This window comes from Dermochelys coriacea, chromosome 3 (genome assembly GCF_009764565.3).
Source record: "Dermochelys coriacea isolate rDerCor1 chromosome 3, rDerCor1.pri.v4, whole genome shotgun sequence".
Classification (NCBI taxonomy): domain Eukaryota; kingdom Metazoa; phylum Chordata; order Testudines; family Dermochelyidae; genus Dermochelys; species Dermochelys coriacea.
This window is the reverse complement of record NC_050070.1, coordinates 158106546-158123276: the sequence shown is the minus strand read 5'-3', so window position 1 is coordinate 158123276 and position 16731 is coordinate 158106546. Positions and strand designations below refer to the sequence as shown.

The following is a 16731-nucleotide window of genomic DNA, read 5'->3' as shown; positions in this document are numbered from 1 at the left end:
CTATTGACTGAGGCTCTTAATAGCAATCACTTTCCATTAATAAAAGGCTGCAGGACTGGAGAGAAGTTTTCTCCCTTAGAGATGTATGTGGAATACTTTCACTCAATAGAACTGATATTATGCATTAGAAAAAAATTAAATGAAACATGTAAATGCACTAAGTCTTTATTGTTGCTGTACAGAAAGTAACAGATACATGGCTAAAACATTCTAATGTATCGGTGGACTTTGAAAACTAAGGCTATTCTGTAGATTTGTTCTATCCCAGTGTTTATTTTCATACAACGTACTTATAAAATGAAGCTATTAAAAAACAGATTCCTTTTTGGAAACATCTGAGATTGGTGTAGTGCACAGAACTACAGACTACATTTAGTATGATCAACACAACACGTTACAGACCCATGAATGGTTCCCGTGTCACTAACATTCAACACAAAAAAAAATCAGTCTCAGACTGATGAATGAGCTTGGTGACAAATACAGACTGAGCAGCTCAACCTTCTGTCTGAGCAAAGAGAAAGGGATCCATAATTCTGAAAAGGAAACATTTGACTAAGGAAAATGAACAGCACCCTTAAAGGCAGGTTAAGCACATCATTTATCTCAAGAAATGTATTATCTAACAGACATGTTAACCCACTAGAGTGACGGTAAAACGCACAGGGCATAGATATTGGGAGGAAAGAGAACGGTAGCTCTGAGAAATTGTACTAATGAAGTGAGAGGTCTCTTGCTGCCAATATGCTTCCCTTGAAAGATCAGTGTGTTTGATTCCCAGAGCACCAGAGCCTTCCAATCCAGCAGCAATGGAAACATTTCAAAGGAAAGAGTTGTTAAAAAGAGAGTGGTCTGGCACTTTTTGTGTGTAGAGTTTCAACTAAACAGACAAGACGGAATGAAAAAAACATCCCTTAGAAGTTCGCCAGATAAAAGTAACATTTCAATAAAAAGTGGAAAATGAACATTTTCCCAAAGAGTTTTCCACATATTCTGATCAAATCTATTGAGCAACATGTCTCCTGCCTCCTACCAACTTTCTCCTTTTTTATTACCTGGGCTCTAAACAATCTCTCCTTCTTACATCTCAAATTGATCTGGAAATATATGTGGCTTTCTGGTTAATTTCCATGTTTGTACATCAGCCTCAGAAATAAGTTCAACTCTGCTTGTGAGAAATGGGGTTTTTACTTAACTTGTGCAGCTCTGTGTTGTTGGGTCAGGCAATCCTAACATGTAGTATTTCATGCCACATGTGGCTCCTCATAAAAAAAAAAAAAAGAATGGTGAATACACAAGATAGAGAAATTCAAGTTACAATTTGGAGGTTGGTTTCCACATTAAGGGTGTATTACAAATTTGGCCTCAATGGGATGTATAGTGTCTCTTTAAAGGCCACTATCCATTACAGTTTCAGGTTATAAACTGTTCAAAATTCTAACTCTGTAACAAAATAGACTTAAAAAATGGAGTAGAAATGTGAGTGAACAAGACTCCAGCTTAGGTTTCTGATTCACTTTAAGACATCCCAAAGTTCATGTAAGGGAAGAAAGGAATGCAGCTGCTCTGTGTGTTAATGATGAGAAGTCTGCACTCTGCAATCCTCACTCAGGCTCTATGTTACAGCTCTAGGAGCAGGCAATCGTTATTACAGGCAAGAACGAAGAGCCCAAGCCTTGGACAGGTAAAAAGCCTTTAAATTAGACAAAGACGACTTTTTTTCCCCATTGCAGGATGTGAGATAGCTGGAAGTGCAGGGAGTTGACCAAAATTGAGTGTTATCTTAAAGAAAACAATGGAATGTAAACAGCAACCATATTTTTGCTAGAATAGAACTGCATTAAAAACATTGTCCCCCTCCAAAGTGTAGAAAGACCTTCCTTTTCTGCTGCATTCATGACAATGCAATGCCAGCCATCAAGCTATTTATTCACGCATTTCTAAATATAACAAGAGGAAGTTTGTTAGGAGACTTAAGCCTCAATTAGAAGCCATTTTTAGAAAGGAAAAAACGTTTTAAAAAAATTCATGGAGTAAAACAGATGGCTTCGAGTACTTGTGCATAATAACTAATTAGTCGCTATAAGCAGGGATTAAAAACAGCTGTCACCTTGGAAGGGACAGTTAAATATAGGTAGGCAATTTCATCCTACAGTGGCCCTAGATTTAAATGCATTGAAGAACATGCCTAGTATTGAGATTTAAAAGAAAAATGATTTGTTTGCAATGAAGAACCAATATTTGAGTGGTTCTGCTTTATACATGACAAACTCTTCATTACACGTGTCTAGATTTCAAAGTAATATAACTCCGCATAGTGAACCAGACTACCTTGATATAGACAAGCATTTTCGACGTCTTTTGTGCAGCAAGTTTAGAAAGTGTGGGGTGTTCTGTGAATATACAAAGCAATACATTGTTTTGAGGTTGACTGCCAAAGCCAGGCAGGGCAATTTAAGTGCTGGAGTTGTTTATTCCATATACTTTGCTGCCATGAATGTTATTCCTATTATCTGACAAGGAACCAGCCCCATCAAAAAATCCAGCATCCGCTACCTTGTAAGGGTCTGAAAGGCCTAAAATCTTTGATTTCTCTGACTTTCCATCAATGCCACATAAAAGGAGAGGGCCGTGGATACATTTTCAATGGGAGAGTCTAACCAGTGAAAGATTGTGCAGAAGAGTGGCCTGAGTAGAAGAGGAAGGACGTGATTGGGTAGTCAAGAAGGATATTGTATTTGGGAAGAGAAATAGTGTAGCTTGTCCCGTGCTATGATAGGTTGAGACACTTCTCTTGCCATATAACTATGGATTACCAACTGTGGCTTTGGCTGAATTTTAGAGGGTCACACTGATGTGCATACAGAAAAAAGCAGTCTTCCTACTGTAGACATTAAAGATTAAAACGACGAAGGAAACATTTTAAAAGCCAAAGTAGCAGCTTCAACTAAAAGACCTCTCACTTTCTCCACAAAAGATGTATTGTTTTCAGACAAGTTTCTTCTATACAGAGAAACTTTTAACATCTGCTAGCTGTTTAGCAAACGCAACATGCCCGCAGCTGGTTTTGCTTCAGCAGAAATACCAACTCGAAGTACTACAGTATGTGCAAGTCTCCCACAGGTAAGGGCTATTACATAGGTGACGGCCATTGAGGGAGCAAAACTTAGAAATGTAGGTCTTGCAAAAAAATCAATTTAGAGTCAGAGTGGGGCAGAGTGGATGGCCCTACCTACACCACAACATGAGACACCCAAGTTAGAATCCTCATTTAGTTTCTCACTTTTTCAGCTGGATTGGGTAGCAGTATGCTCAGTCCTGTTTGGGGAAGTGTGTGGGAAAAGGGTTTAAAATAAATGTGAAAATGTTAGGACTGCACGTGCGCACACGTTAGTTGCTAAATAAGCAAGTATGGTGCTTAGTTTAGGCCAAGGTGATTGTACAGGAATCACAGATCTGTCTCCCTTAGCTGAACAGTTTGGATCTGCAGTTTTAAAAAGTTCAGTGTACCTCACATTTACTAACATCCTAATGATTGTTATATAATCCAGCAAGTTGTTTCATAGCTACAGTGTGCAGCAGTTGCTAGCTGCTTGCAAGAGCAATATAGAAATTACATTCAAAGATAAAAACGATAGTTTTCACACACAGCAGTAACTAGTATTTCTTTTTCACAGAATAAGTGCAAAATACCTTTAACAAATAATGGCAGTAGTGTGTAAAAAAAAAAAAAAAGAATTCTCTCATGCAAAAACACTTCCCTGTTTATAAAGTCTGTGGTAAGTCTCAAAAACATCCTTTACCTCCCTCTCCTATAACAGCACTAGACTTGTTATTCTGTTTTCCTGCCATATCCATTCTGTCGTTTATTAAAATATTGATGACATGCAAGTTCAATTATTTCCAGCCCACCAAATATTTTTTGTTGCACAACAAAAATGACAACTGCAGTCACACAATACAATCGCACAAAGCTGTAAAAGTACAGCAACACAAACATAGCTAGTGTGAACAATGTCCAGTACAGAAGCGAGATGCATTTAACCACTAGGACCCTGAGTTCAGATTTACAAGGTGGAATTATGCTTCGCCCTGTTACATCAAAGTACTTTTCACCTTCGTAGAACAACTGGAGTCTCTCTTCTTTCTCTTCCCAACGCTTCTGGCACCAGAGCTGCAGCTCTTCCCTGGAAGTTGGCAGAGTCTGTACTGGATACCTATGGACATGAAAATGTATCTCCTTTGGGAAGTTTCCATTCAGAAGGTGCTTCTCTGTTTGTGGAATGTTTTGAGGGTATGCCACAGTTACGTCATGGATAGCATCAAGGTTATTACCTACAGGAAACATTTTTGAGAACAAGATAAATATAGACACTGCAATGGACAGTTTCTATGACAATTACCACTGATTAGAGCTTCAGGGTACAATTGAAAACTCAAAATCATGGTAGAATTCACGAAGATTCATTAGCAAGTACAGAGTATTCTACTTATATAAATATAATATTTTAAGGCTAGCAGGTCAATATTTCCTAATCACTGTTCTGTTTTTTCTGTCTCTGGGTTACAGCGAAGACCTGTAGGGACAAAATAACATTCGCTAGAAGAAATACTAATCCAGGATTCTAAAACAGAATAGGTAAAAGGATAAAGTCTTATTTCAATGAGAGATTAGGATATACATGCCTGATCTTTTTCAAGTCAAAATAGGGTTTGATTCACTGTGTTTTTCTGTGGTCACATACTTTTGAAGAACATTCATTACATTGCAAACTGAAATTATCTTTGACCTAACAACTGTAACACACAGTACAATAACTATAATGGTTGCAAAAGAATCCAGTTTATAATTTGACTCAAAGCAGTACAAGTACAATTCTAATTTATTACCGGTCTTGGGGGGAGGAGAGCACATACAAATATACAGCAGAAGAATCATCAGAAGTTCATTAAATCTGGAGTCCCTTTACTGCATTTTAGAGGATGGGGGACAGCTTTGCAGGGACTGTATTGCAATTAACACAGTTCCTTTACACGTAAATAGTCAGTGCTCTGAGTGCCAGCTAGAAATGGCCTTTGCCAGAGGCTGAGAACTCTTCATGGGATTCCAGATTTGGAGAACCCAACAACAAAGTACAAACCTGGGAGATAAAGCTTTGGTTAAACTGGGTATAGCCACGTATTTGAATGCACTTTTAAAAGCAATTGTGGATTAGCAATTAAAGGGGGACACTGACAAAAGGACCTAGCCCTTCTATCACTATGTCTAATCTAATCAATCCACTTGCTTGGACAAATGTTGTTACGACGAGTTTTACTGCTGTACCTGTGCATTAATACTAATTTTTAGAACAATGCACTATTCCATATATCCTCTCAGCCTGCTGCTTCATACCAGACAACATTCTTTTTAGATTTGATAAAGCAAACTTGGCTAGTCTAGAACTGATCTAAAAATAGATGCCCAGTGCACTTGACGTGACATTAAAGTTAAGTTCTGCCAGCACTGTAATTTATCGGGTGTTGCTGCTTTTATTTTGTTGGTTGTCTCAGAGCAAAATAGGTTGAGTTAGAAACTAAAAAGACGAAGGGTTGTTTGTGGGTGCAATAACTATGACCAGATCTGAATCAGAGGAAAGGCCTTAAGGCAAGAGTGCCTGAACACCACTGCTCAATGTGAATCCAACTTAGGAATGGGCCCAGCAAAACCCTTAACAGGCAAATACTACACCAAGGAAGAGATACCACTCTAACTGAAGCTCTCCACTCCCTCTCCATCACTTCCACCATGTGTCTGATGAGCAATCAGTTTGCCATTATCACCCTTTGTAGATGGCATGATGCAGATGTTTTTAATAATCAAGATACTACACAAATAATAGATAATATTCCACACACATTGTGACATCGTTTTATTTATTGTACCATGCTATGTACTAGCCTTTGCTGAATATCCATGTAATATTATTGATGCCCATTCTGTTCTTCTTACAAAACTCGTCACTGCTATTTTGTTAAATTCCCCACCTGCTTTGTTGCACCATGTCTGACATTAGACAGAAACCTTCAGAGCAGAAACCAGGTCTTATCTATACTGCAAAGAGCCGAGCATGCCCTTGGTTCTATAAATTAATGATATAGTGCAGATCTCAAAGCATTTTACACAAATGGGATCAGTAATGTTTACCTATGCTGTAGATGGGGAAACTGAGGCAAAGAATGGCTAAAAGACTTACACAGTGACTCAGGCAGAACCCAGGTCTCCTGACTCCCAGTTACATGGTTAGACTACTAAACCACTGTTTCCCCAACATAGCAGCGTGATAAGCACATCAGAACGATTTCAGAAGAAATGACTCGGGCACTTCAAAGACAGGCTCAACATACCAAAAAGCATAGAAACATATCAGATATAGGAAATACAGACATATATGATTTAATATGCAGAAGGATTAAAGCCTTCTAAACGTGCCCCTTGTATTGGAGGTTTTAATTTTCTGACAGGCCAAGCATGTGGCGATGGCAATTTCCAGCCAATTATTTAATAGCTATTGAAAGGAGCATGCCTTCTCCTATTATTATTTGCAGTAAGCTGCTGGATCTACATTGCACACTTTAACAAAAAGATTCTGAACGTTTCCCACTGATTCATCAGTGACAACTATTAACATGAAAAGGGCAACACTATCACAGCCAAGTGCTATCTGAATGAACCTGCTTTCAAATGTTACTGCAACAGAAACTAGAAAAATTCTTTGGAGGGGGTAAAGCTCCTTTAATGACAGCATCTAGGGCAGCGAATTTTTGAGCAGGGCACCCACTTCAGCACACTTTCACTGCAACCATTTCCTTATTGCTGCCTCTGTCTTCCCCCCTCCCCCCCACCAATGCAGGCTCAGATTACGTGTAGAGTGGAAACTTACTAACAGCATATGGATCAGAATGAATGGAAATTGCCTGTCATCCAACGAAAGAAGGAAGGTGACAGTGGACAGAGTGGGGTATCGGAGAGCTGCAGGGCAACCAGAAATGGACAAGGCTCAAGATACAATGGGGACAAGTCGTATGCTAGAAGCAGCTAAGAAGGGATTACAGTGGTTAAATAAGGAATGACAGATGGGAACAACCAGAAAGGGGAGAGGAGACTACGTACAAAGGAGAGAATTAAGCTGTAGCTCATCAGAATTAATTTTTAAAGAAGGCAGGACACCCCAGGAGGAGAGCGGTATTAGGGCTGAGTACATGGAGAAGTTTTAGATTACTGGGCTTTATTTCAGTTCATGCATGTTACATCCTATATCTTACCATATCGCTCTAGAGGGTGGCCCACATCTCTATTAGTATGGGAAGATAGCAGAGTGGCCTCATAAGTGGGGCATTAGCAGAATGTCATTGATGAGAATTGAATCAAACTGCAGTTTACTGTTACTATGGGGCACACAGCTAGGTTAGTCAGGCAGCAGGTAGTATTTTCCCCCACTGAATTTAAATCCCTTCTTAAGGGACTTGCTTTCGCACATTTCAAGTGCGAGACATAATGCGGCTTAAGAGTCATGTTGCTCTAATTACCACTAAGACTGTTTCCAATGAGACAATAATTGAATAAGGCATGAGGACTTGTTTATAGCTCAGACTATTTGCCTGTGCTTAATGAGGCAGGCTTGGGAAAACTGGCATTTATTAACTTCTGAAGATCCTTCTTTACTTTTATGCAGCTATGAATATTATTACTGGGTGGGGTGGTAGGGGGTAACCAGAGGGAACCAAATAAGTGTTTCACATCTGAAACCTAATTTTAACAACTCTCTAAATTAAGATAACCAAGAAAGTGAGAGTAAAAGTAGATGGACTGGTATTTCAGCTGATCAGGACACACACATAAATTTCAGCAGCTTTCAGAGCCCTCTAAGACAAGGATTCTCAAACTTTTTTTTGCTGGGCTCCCCTTCGAAAATACTTCAGGCTGCGATGACCCTCCTCCCCTACCCCATTCCACCCTTACTTCTGTGCAGCTGCTGGTGGCAGTGCTGCCTTCAGAGCTGGGCACCCGGCCAGCAGCCACCGCTCTCTGGCTGCCCAGATCTGAAGGCAGTGCAGAAGTAAGAGTAGCAATACTGTGACTCCCCTCCAATAGCCTTGTGAGCTTCATTTGGGCCAGGACCCCCAGTTTGAGAAATACTGCTCTAAGACAATAATGGGAATAAAGCTCATTACCAGTGAGTGATGCTGTTCTCAGTGCATTGGGATAGAAACTGCAGTACAGAGATGCTAACTGATTCTGAAAGCTTGCTCATCATCATTCCTACACAGCTAAGAAAGCCAAAACAGTTGAGTAATATGTATCTTAGTCTCCAGCTACTTAACAGTTACTAAGCTGCAAAACATCCTGAAAGGCTAGTTCTCCGTTTCTTTCTATAAATATTTCTTTGAGATATATTGGTGCTCCACTTAAAAGTTGTTCATATGCCAGGATTAACCAGTGTGTGACATTTCTCTTAAAATAATTGCAATGCAAAGTCAATAGCTTTAGGCCTTATAGTCATATGTTGGTAAAAGTAATACAAGTAATTCCAACTGGGCTTCTGGACAAAGTTATAGCATCAGCAGTAAAACTTCACTTGCTCTATTTTTAAAAAAGTGTTTTTATGAGGGAGAGAAAAAGGCATTTTTTTCTTTCATTATCCCAGATGCTCGATTCAAATCTCTCTCTTCTCAACCTTTATAACCAAGGGCCTCTTACTAGACTCAAAACAAACTTATCTCAGGCAGAATGGTATTACATTTAAATCTGTGTATTAAATAATGTCAGCCTGACTTCTAGGGAGCTTTTTTTTAGCATGAAGACACAGTCAGGATTTTAAATATTTTAAACTTCTCTCAAATGTGTTTATCAAGAGAACACCACAGAGCCAGTATAAGTATTGTGAACTGCTTACAGCAACATTCAGCTCTTAGGGAGGAACCCTCAAGATAACACAATCCAGAGACCATGCAGACATACAGGAGAATGATTCCATGGACCTATTATGTGTGGTATGAGGTTCAATTGGGAGTTGGAGCACCGACAGGAGTTCTTCAGATGTGACTCAGGTTACCACAAGGGGCATATTTTGCAGATACTTGTAAGTGAACAACACTGAGCTGGTCATTTGCTAAGTAAAAGGTTTGCTAAATAAGCAGATATTTTGAGGGTATGCTGAATAGACGTTCTCTTCTCAAAGTGCCCTTCAATGAGCCCATAAATTAGAGGTGGACCCAAGCCTAAACACTGGAATGGAACTATTCAAAATGTTAGAGGTTTAAAATCTGAGTCCAAATGCTGCACAGATTTCTAGTGTAAACAATCACATTGGTGGCTATTCCATCTTCAACCCAGGTGAGGCCCTCAGAGGTTATTTGTCCCTACATTATCTGTCCCTGACACTATGTTCAGTTTCAGTCACATATATCATTACTAAGGCTGTGAGTCTGTCACAGAGTGTCATAGATTCCGTGACTTTCCAGGACCTCCATGACTTCTGCAACAGCCGGTGTGGCTGGCCCAGGGGATGCTGAAGTAGCTCGGCCAGCCTCTGGGCCAGCTGCACCAGTTGCTGCCACGCGTCCCCCTCTGCCCCCTGCGCCCCTTAGCAGCAGCTGGGGTCCTGGGCTGCGTGCCGCAGCCTGCCCCTCCCCCAGCAGCAGCAGAGATCCCGGGTCACGTGCTGTCGCTGCCTCCCCCAAAACACTCGCGGCGCCCTCTTCCCCAGAGCACCCACAGTGCCCCCGGGCTGCCCCCTGCCCCAGCGCACCCAAGATTTAGTCAAAGCTATATAGTACAAGTCACGGACAGATCAAGGACCATGAATTTTTATTTATTGTCCATGACATTTACTAAAAATACCCGTGACTAAAATGTAGCCTTAATCACAACCCCCTGGGTCAGAGCTGATCGTGATACTACAGATCTTAACCCAATTTTTCGTTACATCACAAAATGGTACTTGATACATGGTCACATTGATTCCAATGTGTGTGGCTGCAGGGCTCTGCATTCTATAGCTCACATGGTGAAGTCAATGTGTCTGAGTTTTTCTTTTTGCGAGGAGTGGGATTTTTTTTTTTTTTGGTGTGGCTACATTAATGCAATGGGTCCCTGTGCCCAGATAGGGTTCTTTAGGCACTATCACAATTAAAAATATATACATATGACTGTCAGATTTAAAAAGTGGAGCTGGTCCATGCATTTTGAGGCATTCCTTTGAACAAACTGATCAGTTACATAATCAAAATATAGATGGTAACTAGCAGAGTGAAGTTAATTGCTATCTGACAATATCTGATTTAAGATTGTTACGTCTTAACTTTGAACCACACACGGTGTTGGGTATTAAAACAAAAGCTATCAAAACCTGCTTACTGGAAAACATTACCGCCTTGGCTGCTGAAAGACTTTAGGCTATTTTCCTTTATAAACACAGAATCTGAGGGGAGCAACTTCAAGGATTTACAACCACCGATGGATAGTATAAGCCTTGGGAGGATTTATAACTTCAAGCATCCCTCTTTAAAACAGCCAGGGCAGTCTGAGTTCATCTCAACCACTTTCAATTCAATAGTTATTGGGATTCTTTTCTGTAGAAACTTAGCAGTCAAATAAGCAAACAAGAAAGGCAGAATGCTAATGCTAGCCTTGATAAACAGAACACAGGAAGTCTCTGTACCAGTCCGGACTCTAGAGCGATCAAGTGAACCTCTTCAATTTTCCACATCCGCAGCAACATGATGGCTCTGAAGATATTCCCACCTGCTGACAGGAAGGAGTTTGAAGAAATGAGGCCTGTTCTCTTACAATATGGAAAATTTTGACTATTTTCACTACTGGTGAAGAAGAACTGTACACTTATAAATGTGACTATTATGAACTGTAACTGTATGTCTCCAGACTAGATGTCAATGAACAAAAAATGTATGCTATATCCCAAATTTGCCTTGGCTATCAGCATACCTTTGTGCCTGCGTCCTATGTTAAACAAATATAAACAGCACGTAGGCTTTCAGTCAACACCAGATTTAGCAGTATGTAAATCAGAACTACTTCAGTTTGAAGCCAGCCAGGGGGAAAAAAAGAAAAAGAAAAAAAGGAAATTATACTAGGAAATTATACTCTGATTTTGAAGTCCATTATAAAACCCCTCATTTAGTAGATTTTCATAGATTCCAAGATCAGAAGGGACCACTGTGATTGAATCTGATCTCTTGTATAACACAGGTCACAGAACTTCCCCAAAATATTTCCTAGAGCAGAGCTTTTAGAAAAACGTCCAATTTTGATTTAAAAACTGTCAGTGAAGGAGAATCCACCCCAACTCTTGGTAAGTTGTTCCAAGGGTTAATTGCTCTCAATTGTAAAACTTTATGCCTTATTTCCATTCTGAATTTGTCTAGCTTCAACTTGCAGCCATTGGATCATGTCATACCTTTCTCTGCTAGACTGAAGAGCCCATTATTAATTATTTGTTCCCCATGTAATCAGACTGCAATCAAGTCACCCCTAAACCTTCTCTTTTTTAATCTAGATAGACTCAGGGAGCTCAAGCTATCACTATAAGGCATGTTTTTCAGTCCTTTCATCTTTCTGATGGCTCTTCTCTGAACCCTCTCCAATTTATCAATATCCTTCTTGAATTGTGGTAACCAGAACTGGACATGGGATTCCAGCAATGGTTGCACCAGTGCCAAATACCGAGGTAAAATAACCTTCCTGTTCCCACTTGAGATTCCTGTTTATGCATCATAGGATTGCATTAACCCTTTAGCCACTGAATCAAACTGGGAGCTCATATTCAGCTGATTATCCACCAATACCCCCAAATCTTTTTCAGAGTCAATGCTCCCCAGGATAGAGTCCCTATCATGTAAGTATGGGCTGTATTCTTTATTCCTAGATGCATAGATTTACATTTAGCTGCATTAAAATGCATATTGTTTGCTTGTGCCCATTTTACTAAGCAATCTAGATTGCGCTGTATCGCTGATCTGTCCTCTTCATTATTTATCCCTCCCCAAATTTTTGTCTCATCTGTAAACATTATCAGAGATGTTTTTATGTTTTCTTCCAGGTCACTGATAAGTGTTAAATAACACAGAGCCAAGAATCGATCCATGTAGGACCCTACTAGAAACACACACATTCAATGCTGATTTGCCATTTACATTGATAAAGAGCAATCTGGACCAAATGGTAAGCTTGGCACAAGCAAACAGTATGGGGGGTTTTAAAGGGAGGCGGGGTAGCTCTATAACCCTTGGGCAACGGAGTTCACAACTGTGACCACAGCAGTCAGTGTCAGGCACTGTGGGATGTCTGGTGGAAGACTGTTAGGGTCAACATAGGTAAAGCAGCATCTACACGCATGTCATGTTGACCTCAAAAAGAAAAGGAGTACTTGTGGCACCTTAGAGACTAACAAATTTATTAGAGCATAAGCTTTCGTGAGCTACAGCTCACTTCATCGGATGCATTTGGTGGAAAGCATCCGATGAAGTGAGCTGTAGGTCACGAAAGCTTATGCTTTAATAAATGTGTTAGTCTCTAAGGTGCCACAAGTACTCCTTTTCTTTTTGTGAATACAGACTAACACGGCTGCTACTCTGAAACCTGTCATGTTGACCTCAGTACATCGACCATGGCTCATCACCATTCGGGGAGGTGGTGTACTGCGTCGCTGTAACAGGGCACGTACTTTAGTGGAAGACAAATTTAAAGTGTAGACAAATGCATGACTAGGTCAATGCAAGGTGGTTTACGTCAACTTAACTCTTTCCTTCCTCCCCCCCCCCAACCCAAGAATAGGAACACAGTATAATATAGTTCCACTACAGGAACATAGGACAGTAGGAAAAAGAAGAAACTAGAAAGCTAAATGTGGATCGTTAAGTATCACCCTGCTAGTCCAAGCTAGAAGATATATCAAATGTTAAACTGATACTAAACTTGCTTACTCTGAGAATGGGTCAAACTGTACAAGAATAGATACCCAAGCACTATGCAGAATCCTGAAAGATTTAGCTTGTAATAATTGCAGAGATTGCTTGTCCAACTGAAGTTGCTTGGACCAATCCTATTCAACTTATTCATAAATGATCTGGAGAAAAGGGTAAACAGTGAGGTGGCAAAGTTTGCAGATGATACTAAACTGTTCACTATAGTTAAGACCAAAGCAGACTGAAGAATTTCAAAAAGATCTCACAAAACTAAGTGATTGGGCAACAAAATGGCAAATGAAATTTAATGTGGATAAATGTAATGTAATCCACATTGGAACAAAAACCCCAACTATACATACAATATGATGGGGGCTAATTTAGCTACAACTAATCAGGAAAAAGATCTTGGAGTCATCGTGGATAGTTCTCTGAAGACATCCACGCAATGTGCAGCAGCAGTCAAAAAAACAAACAGGATGTTAGGAATCATTAAAAAAAGGGATAGAGAATAAGATGGAGAATATCTTATTGCCCTTATATAAATCCATGGTATGCCCCCATCTTGAATACTGTGTACAGATGTGGTCCCCTCATCTCAAAAAAGATATACTGGCATTAGAAATGGTTCGGAAAAGGGCATCTAAAATGATTAGGGGTTTGGAACAGGTCCCATATGAGGAGAGATTAAAGAGGCTAGGACTTTTCAGCTTGGAAAAGAGGAGACTAAGGGGGGATATGATAGAGGTATATAAAATCATGAGTGGTGTGGAGAAAGTGAATAAGGAAAAGTTATTTACTTGTTCCCATAATATAAGAACTAGGGGCCACCAAATGAAATTAATGGGCAGCAGGTTTAAAATAAATAAAAGGAAGTTCTTCTTCACTCAGTGCACGGTCAACCTGTGGAACTCCTGGCCTGAGGAGGTTGTGAAGGCTAGGACTATAACAGGGTTTAAAAGAGAACTGGATAAATTCATGGAGGCTAAGTCCATTAATGGCTATTAGCCAGGATGGGTAAGGAATGGTGTCCCTAGCCTCTGTTTGTCAGAGGGTGGAGATGGATGTCAGGAGAGAGATCACTGATAATTACCTGTTAGGTTCACTCCCTCTGGGGCACCTGGCATTGGCCACTGTCGGTAGACAGGATACTGGGCTGGCTGGACCTTTGGTCTGACCCAGTATGGCCATTCTTATGTTCACCTACAATTTACAGAACGAACAAGAACGCTGGGTTACAGCACTCAATTCAATTTGCTGAGCATCATCTCACTTGTTCTATTAATGTCTTAGAAATATACCTACTTTTTTTTTTCCTCCCAGAACCTGGGCCTTCTGACCAGACTATAGCCCATACCGCGGTCAGGTTGCCCACAAGAGCATGCACTGACAATTGTCAGCTTTGCAAATCCAAGCTGCCTTTAGAAATGTACCTCGCGCGGTGTTAAAAAAAGACCCTTAAGAGCAAGTGGGAGGAAAGAGTTCAATGGAGAGTGGTGAGCAGGCTGCTCTGCTGTTGACACAGTGGTTGCATTTATGAGAATGACAACCTGGCAGCTGCACTTTAGTCTTCAGAGCAATACTCTCTCCTCCCTCCCTGTCTCAGGAGTGCTACTGTATGAATTACAGAGCCAGAGCTGACTGAGGCATAAATAAAACACATGGGGAGAGTGTGGGAGGGGGAGGAGACAATAAAAGGAGCACATTATTTTCAGTCACTAAGGATGACCAGGCATAACTAACTCGCTGGTCTTTACTCTATCACTTGTAAGCTACATTTGTCAATCCCAGATAATGAAAATATCTTGTTTATTCCCCCCCATGTTGTGTAATTGCTCTTTCCCAGCCTCCCTTGCTGAATGTCTATTTTACATACATATATGTTATAAGGTTTTGTAAGATAAAAGCTTTCATAGCCCCGTTACAGTGTCATCTCTAAGAACACAGTATGTTCCTATTATCATCACATATTCCTAATACTCCTAATTGTGGAATGTTCTCTCTTAATAAGACGGTGATGTTTTACCTGAGGACTAGTCAGATACTGAAGTCCTGGTATACATCTGCCCAACTCTCCTAAGTTTTAATATGAATTGCTTGGCAAACACCCCATAAACTCAGATAAGAATAATTGGGATTAATTCACTTTACTGCAATAAAATCCTTGCAAAGAGTCCCCAGATTTACTCCTGCACCCAAACAGAAATATTTGTAGAAGAATATACAAAATGAAAAAGTTGAATAAAAAAGTTAAACTGGGAATTCAAGATATTTTCTTAAAATGCAAGTATTGTAAAAAAAAATCAAACGAACAAACCATTCTTCAAGAATGATAGATGGCTACAGATATTTAATCACTAAAACCCTGACATGTATAAACAACTCAAGCTTATTCTTTGTTTAATTTTGTGAATTTCTGGGAATAATGTCCAGGGCATTACTTTATTCCCCTCTTGTTTTATGGTACTGATTTCAAAGAAAGGTATTTGGCTAATCAAGTCTACCACCCATTCAGAATCCTTTCCCCTCCGCCAGCGCAACCAGTCACCTTACACCAATAATCCTGTTTACTGAATTAAGCTCACAAAACTTTAACAGTACCACTCTTTGGAATTAAAACACACAGTAAAAGTCATTGGAGGGTAATTAAATGGTATTGTTATGCACTTGTTAGAACTAAGAGTTCCACTTTCATTTCTGTCTGATCTCACACTGTTAATGGTTAAATTCAATTCTTTGCTTTGCAAAAGACTGTATACACAAAGACCGATCAAGTTTTCTTTTCTGAAAAAATTACATAACTGCCATATTAACCATGTTTAAAATCAGAGACCATTTTCACTGTGTTAAAAATACCTTTTTTCTACTGCGTGAAAGACAGATCATCACACTATACTACACAGTGAAAGATAGCTTTTACTGTTCCCAATTAAAATATGCAGACTAAAATGGACTATACTTTGTTCTGATTTCCCTGTCCAGTCAATAAAAATGAATTAATTTTCTCTGAGTTCCTCCAAAACCACTCCCTTCAGATACAGCTGCCTTTTATAGTTCTGAGATTCAGTCCCATCCTGGTTAAGAATTTTCTGAGTGTATCTAATGTACATGTACAGAATTTTTTTTTTTTTTTTTAATCAGGGATGACCCTTTCACCTATTTTGTCCCTTGTCTGTTTCAAAGTCATTGAAAACTTGGGGCGGGGGCATGGTAGAAGAACTCACATCTGGAGCTGCAGCTAGCAAGAGATGTTAAGAGTAACAAGAAGGGTATGTTAGCAACAAAAAGAAAGTCAAGGAAAGTGTGGGCCCCTTACTGAATGAGAGAGGCAACCTAGTGACAGAGGATGTGGAAAAAGCTAATGCACTCTATGCTTTTGTTGCCTCTGTCTTCACGAACAAGGTCAGCTCCCAGACTATTGCACTGGGCAGCACAGCATGGGGAGAGGTGACCAGCCCTCTGTGGAGAAAGAAGTGGTTCGGGACTATTTAGAAAAGCTGGACGAGCACAAGTCCATGGGGCCGGATGCACTGCATCCGAGAGTGCTGAAGGAGTTGGCGGATGTGATTGCAGAGCCATTGGCCATTATCTTTGAAAACTCATGGCGATCGGGGGAGGTCCTGAAGATTGGAAAAAGGCTAATGTAGTGCCCATCTTTAAAAAAGGGAAGAAGGAGGATCCTGGGAACTACAGGCCAGTCAGCCTCACCTCCATCCCTGGAAAAATCATGGAGCAGGTCCTCAAGAGATCAATTCTGAAGCACTT

The 16731-nt window shown here is 40.1% G+C and overlaps 1 protein-coding gene across 9 annotated transcripts in view; it reads right to left on the bottom strand.

Moving 5' to 3' along the window:
• Positions 1-149: 149 nt before the first annotated feature.
• The window catches only part of LCLAT1 (lysocardiolipin acyltransferase 1), a 209723-nt gene continuing 193141 nt past the window's right edge, over positions 150-16731 (bottom strand). For 8 of the 9 annotated variants that reach the window (XM_043511647.1, XM_038396929.2, XM_043511644.1 and 5 more), the window contains one exon: positions 150-4335. In XM_043511647.1, the coding sequence (XP_043367582.1) occupies positions 3833-4335 (503 nt within the window). In that variant the 3' untranslated portion in view covers positions 150-3832. The remainder of the gene's footprint in view (positions 4336-16731) is intronic. The other variant, XR_006280198.1, reaches the window with a different exon arrangement.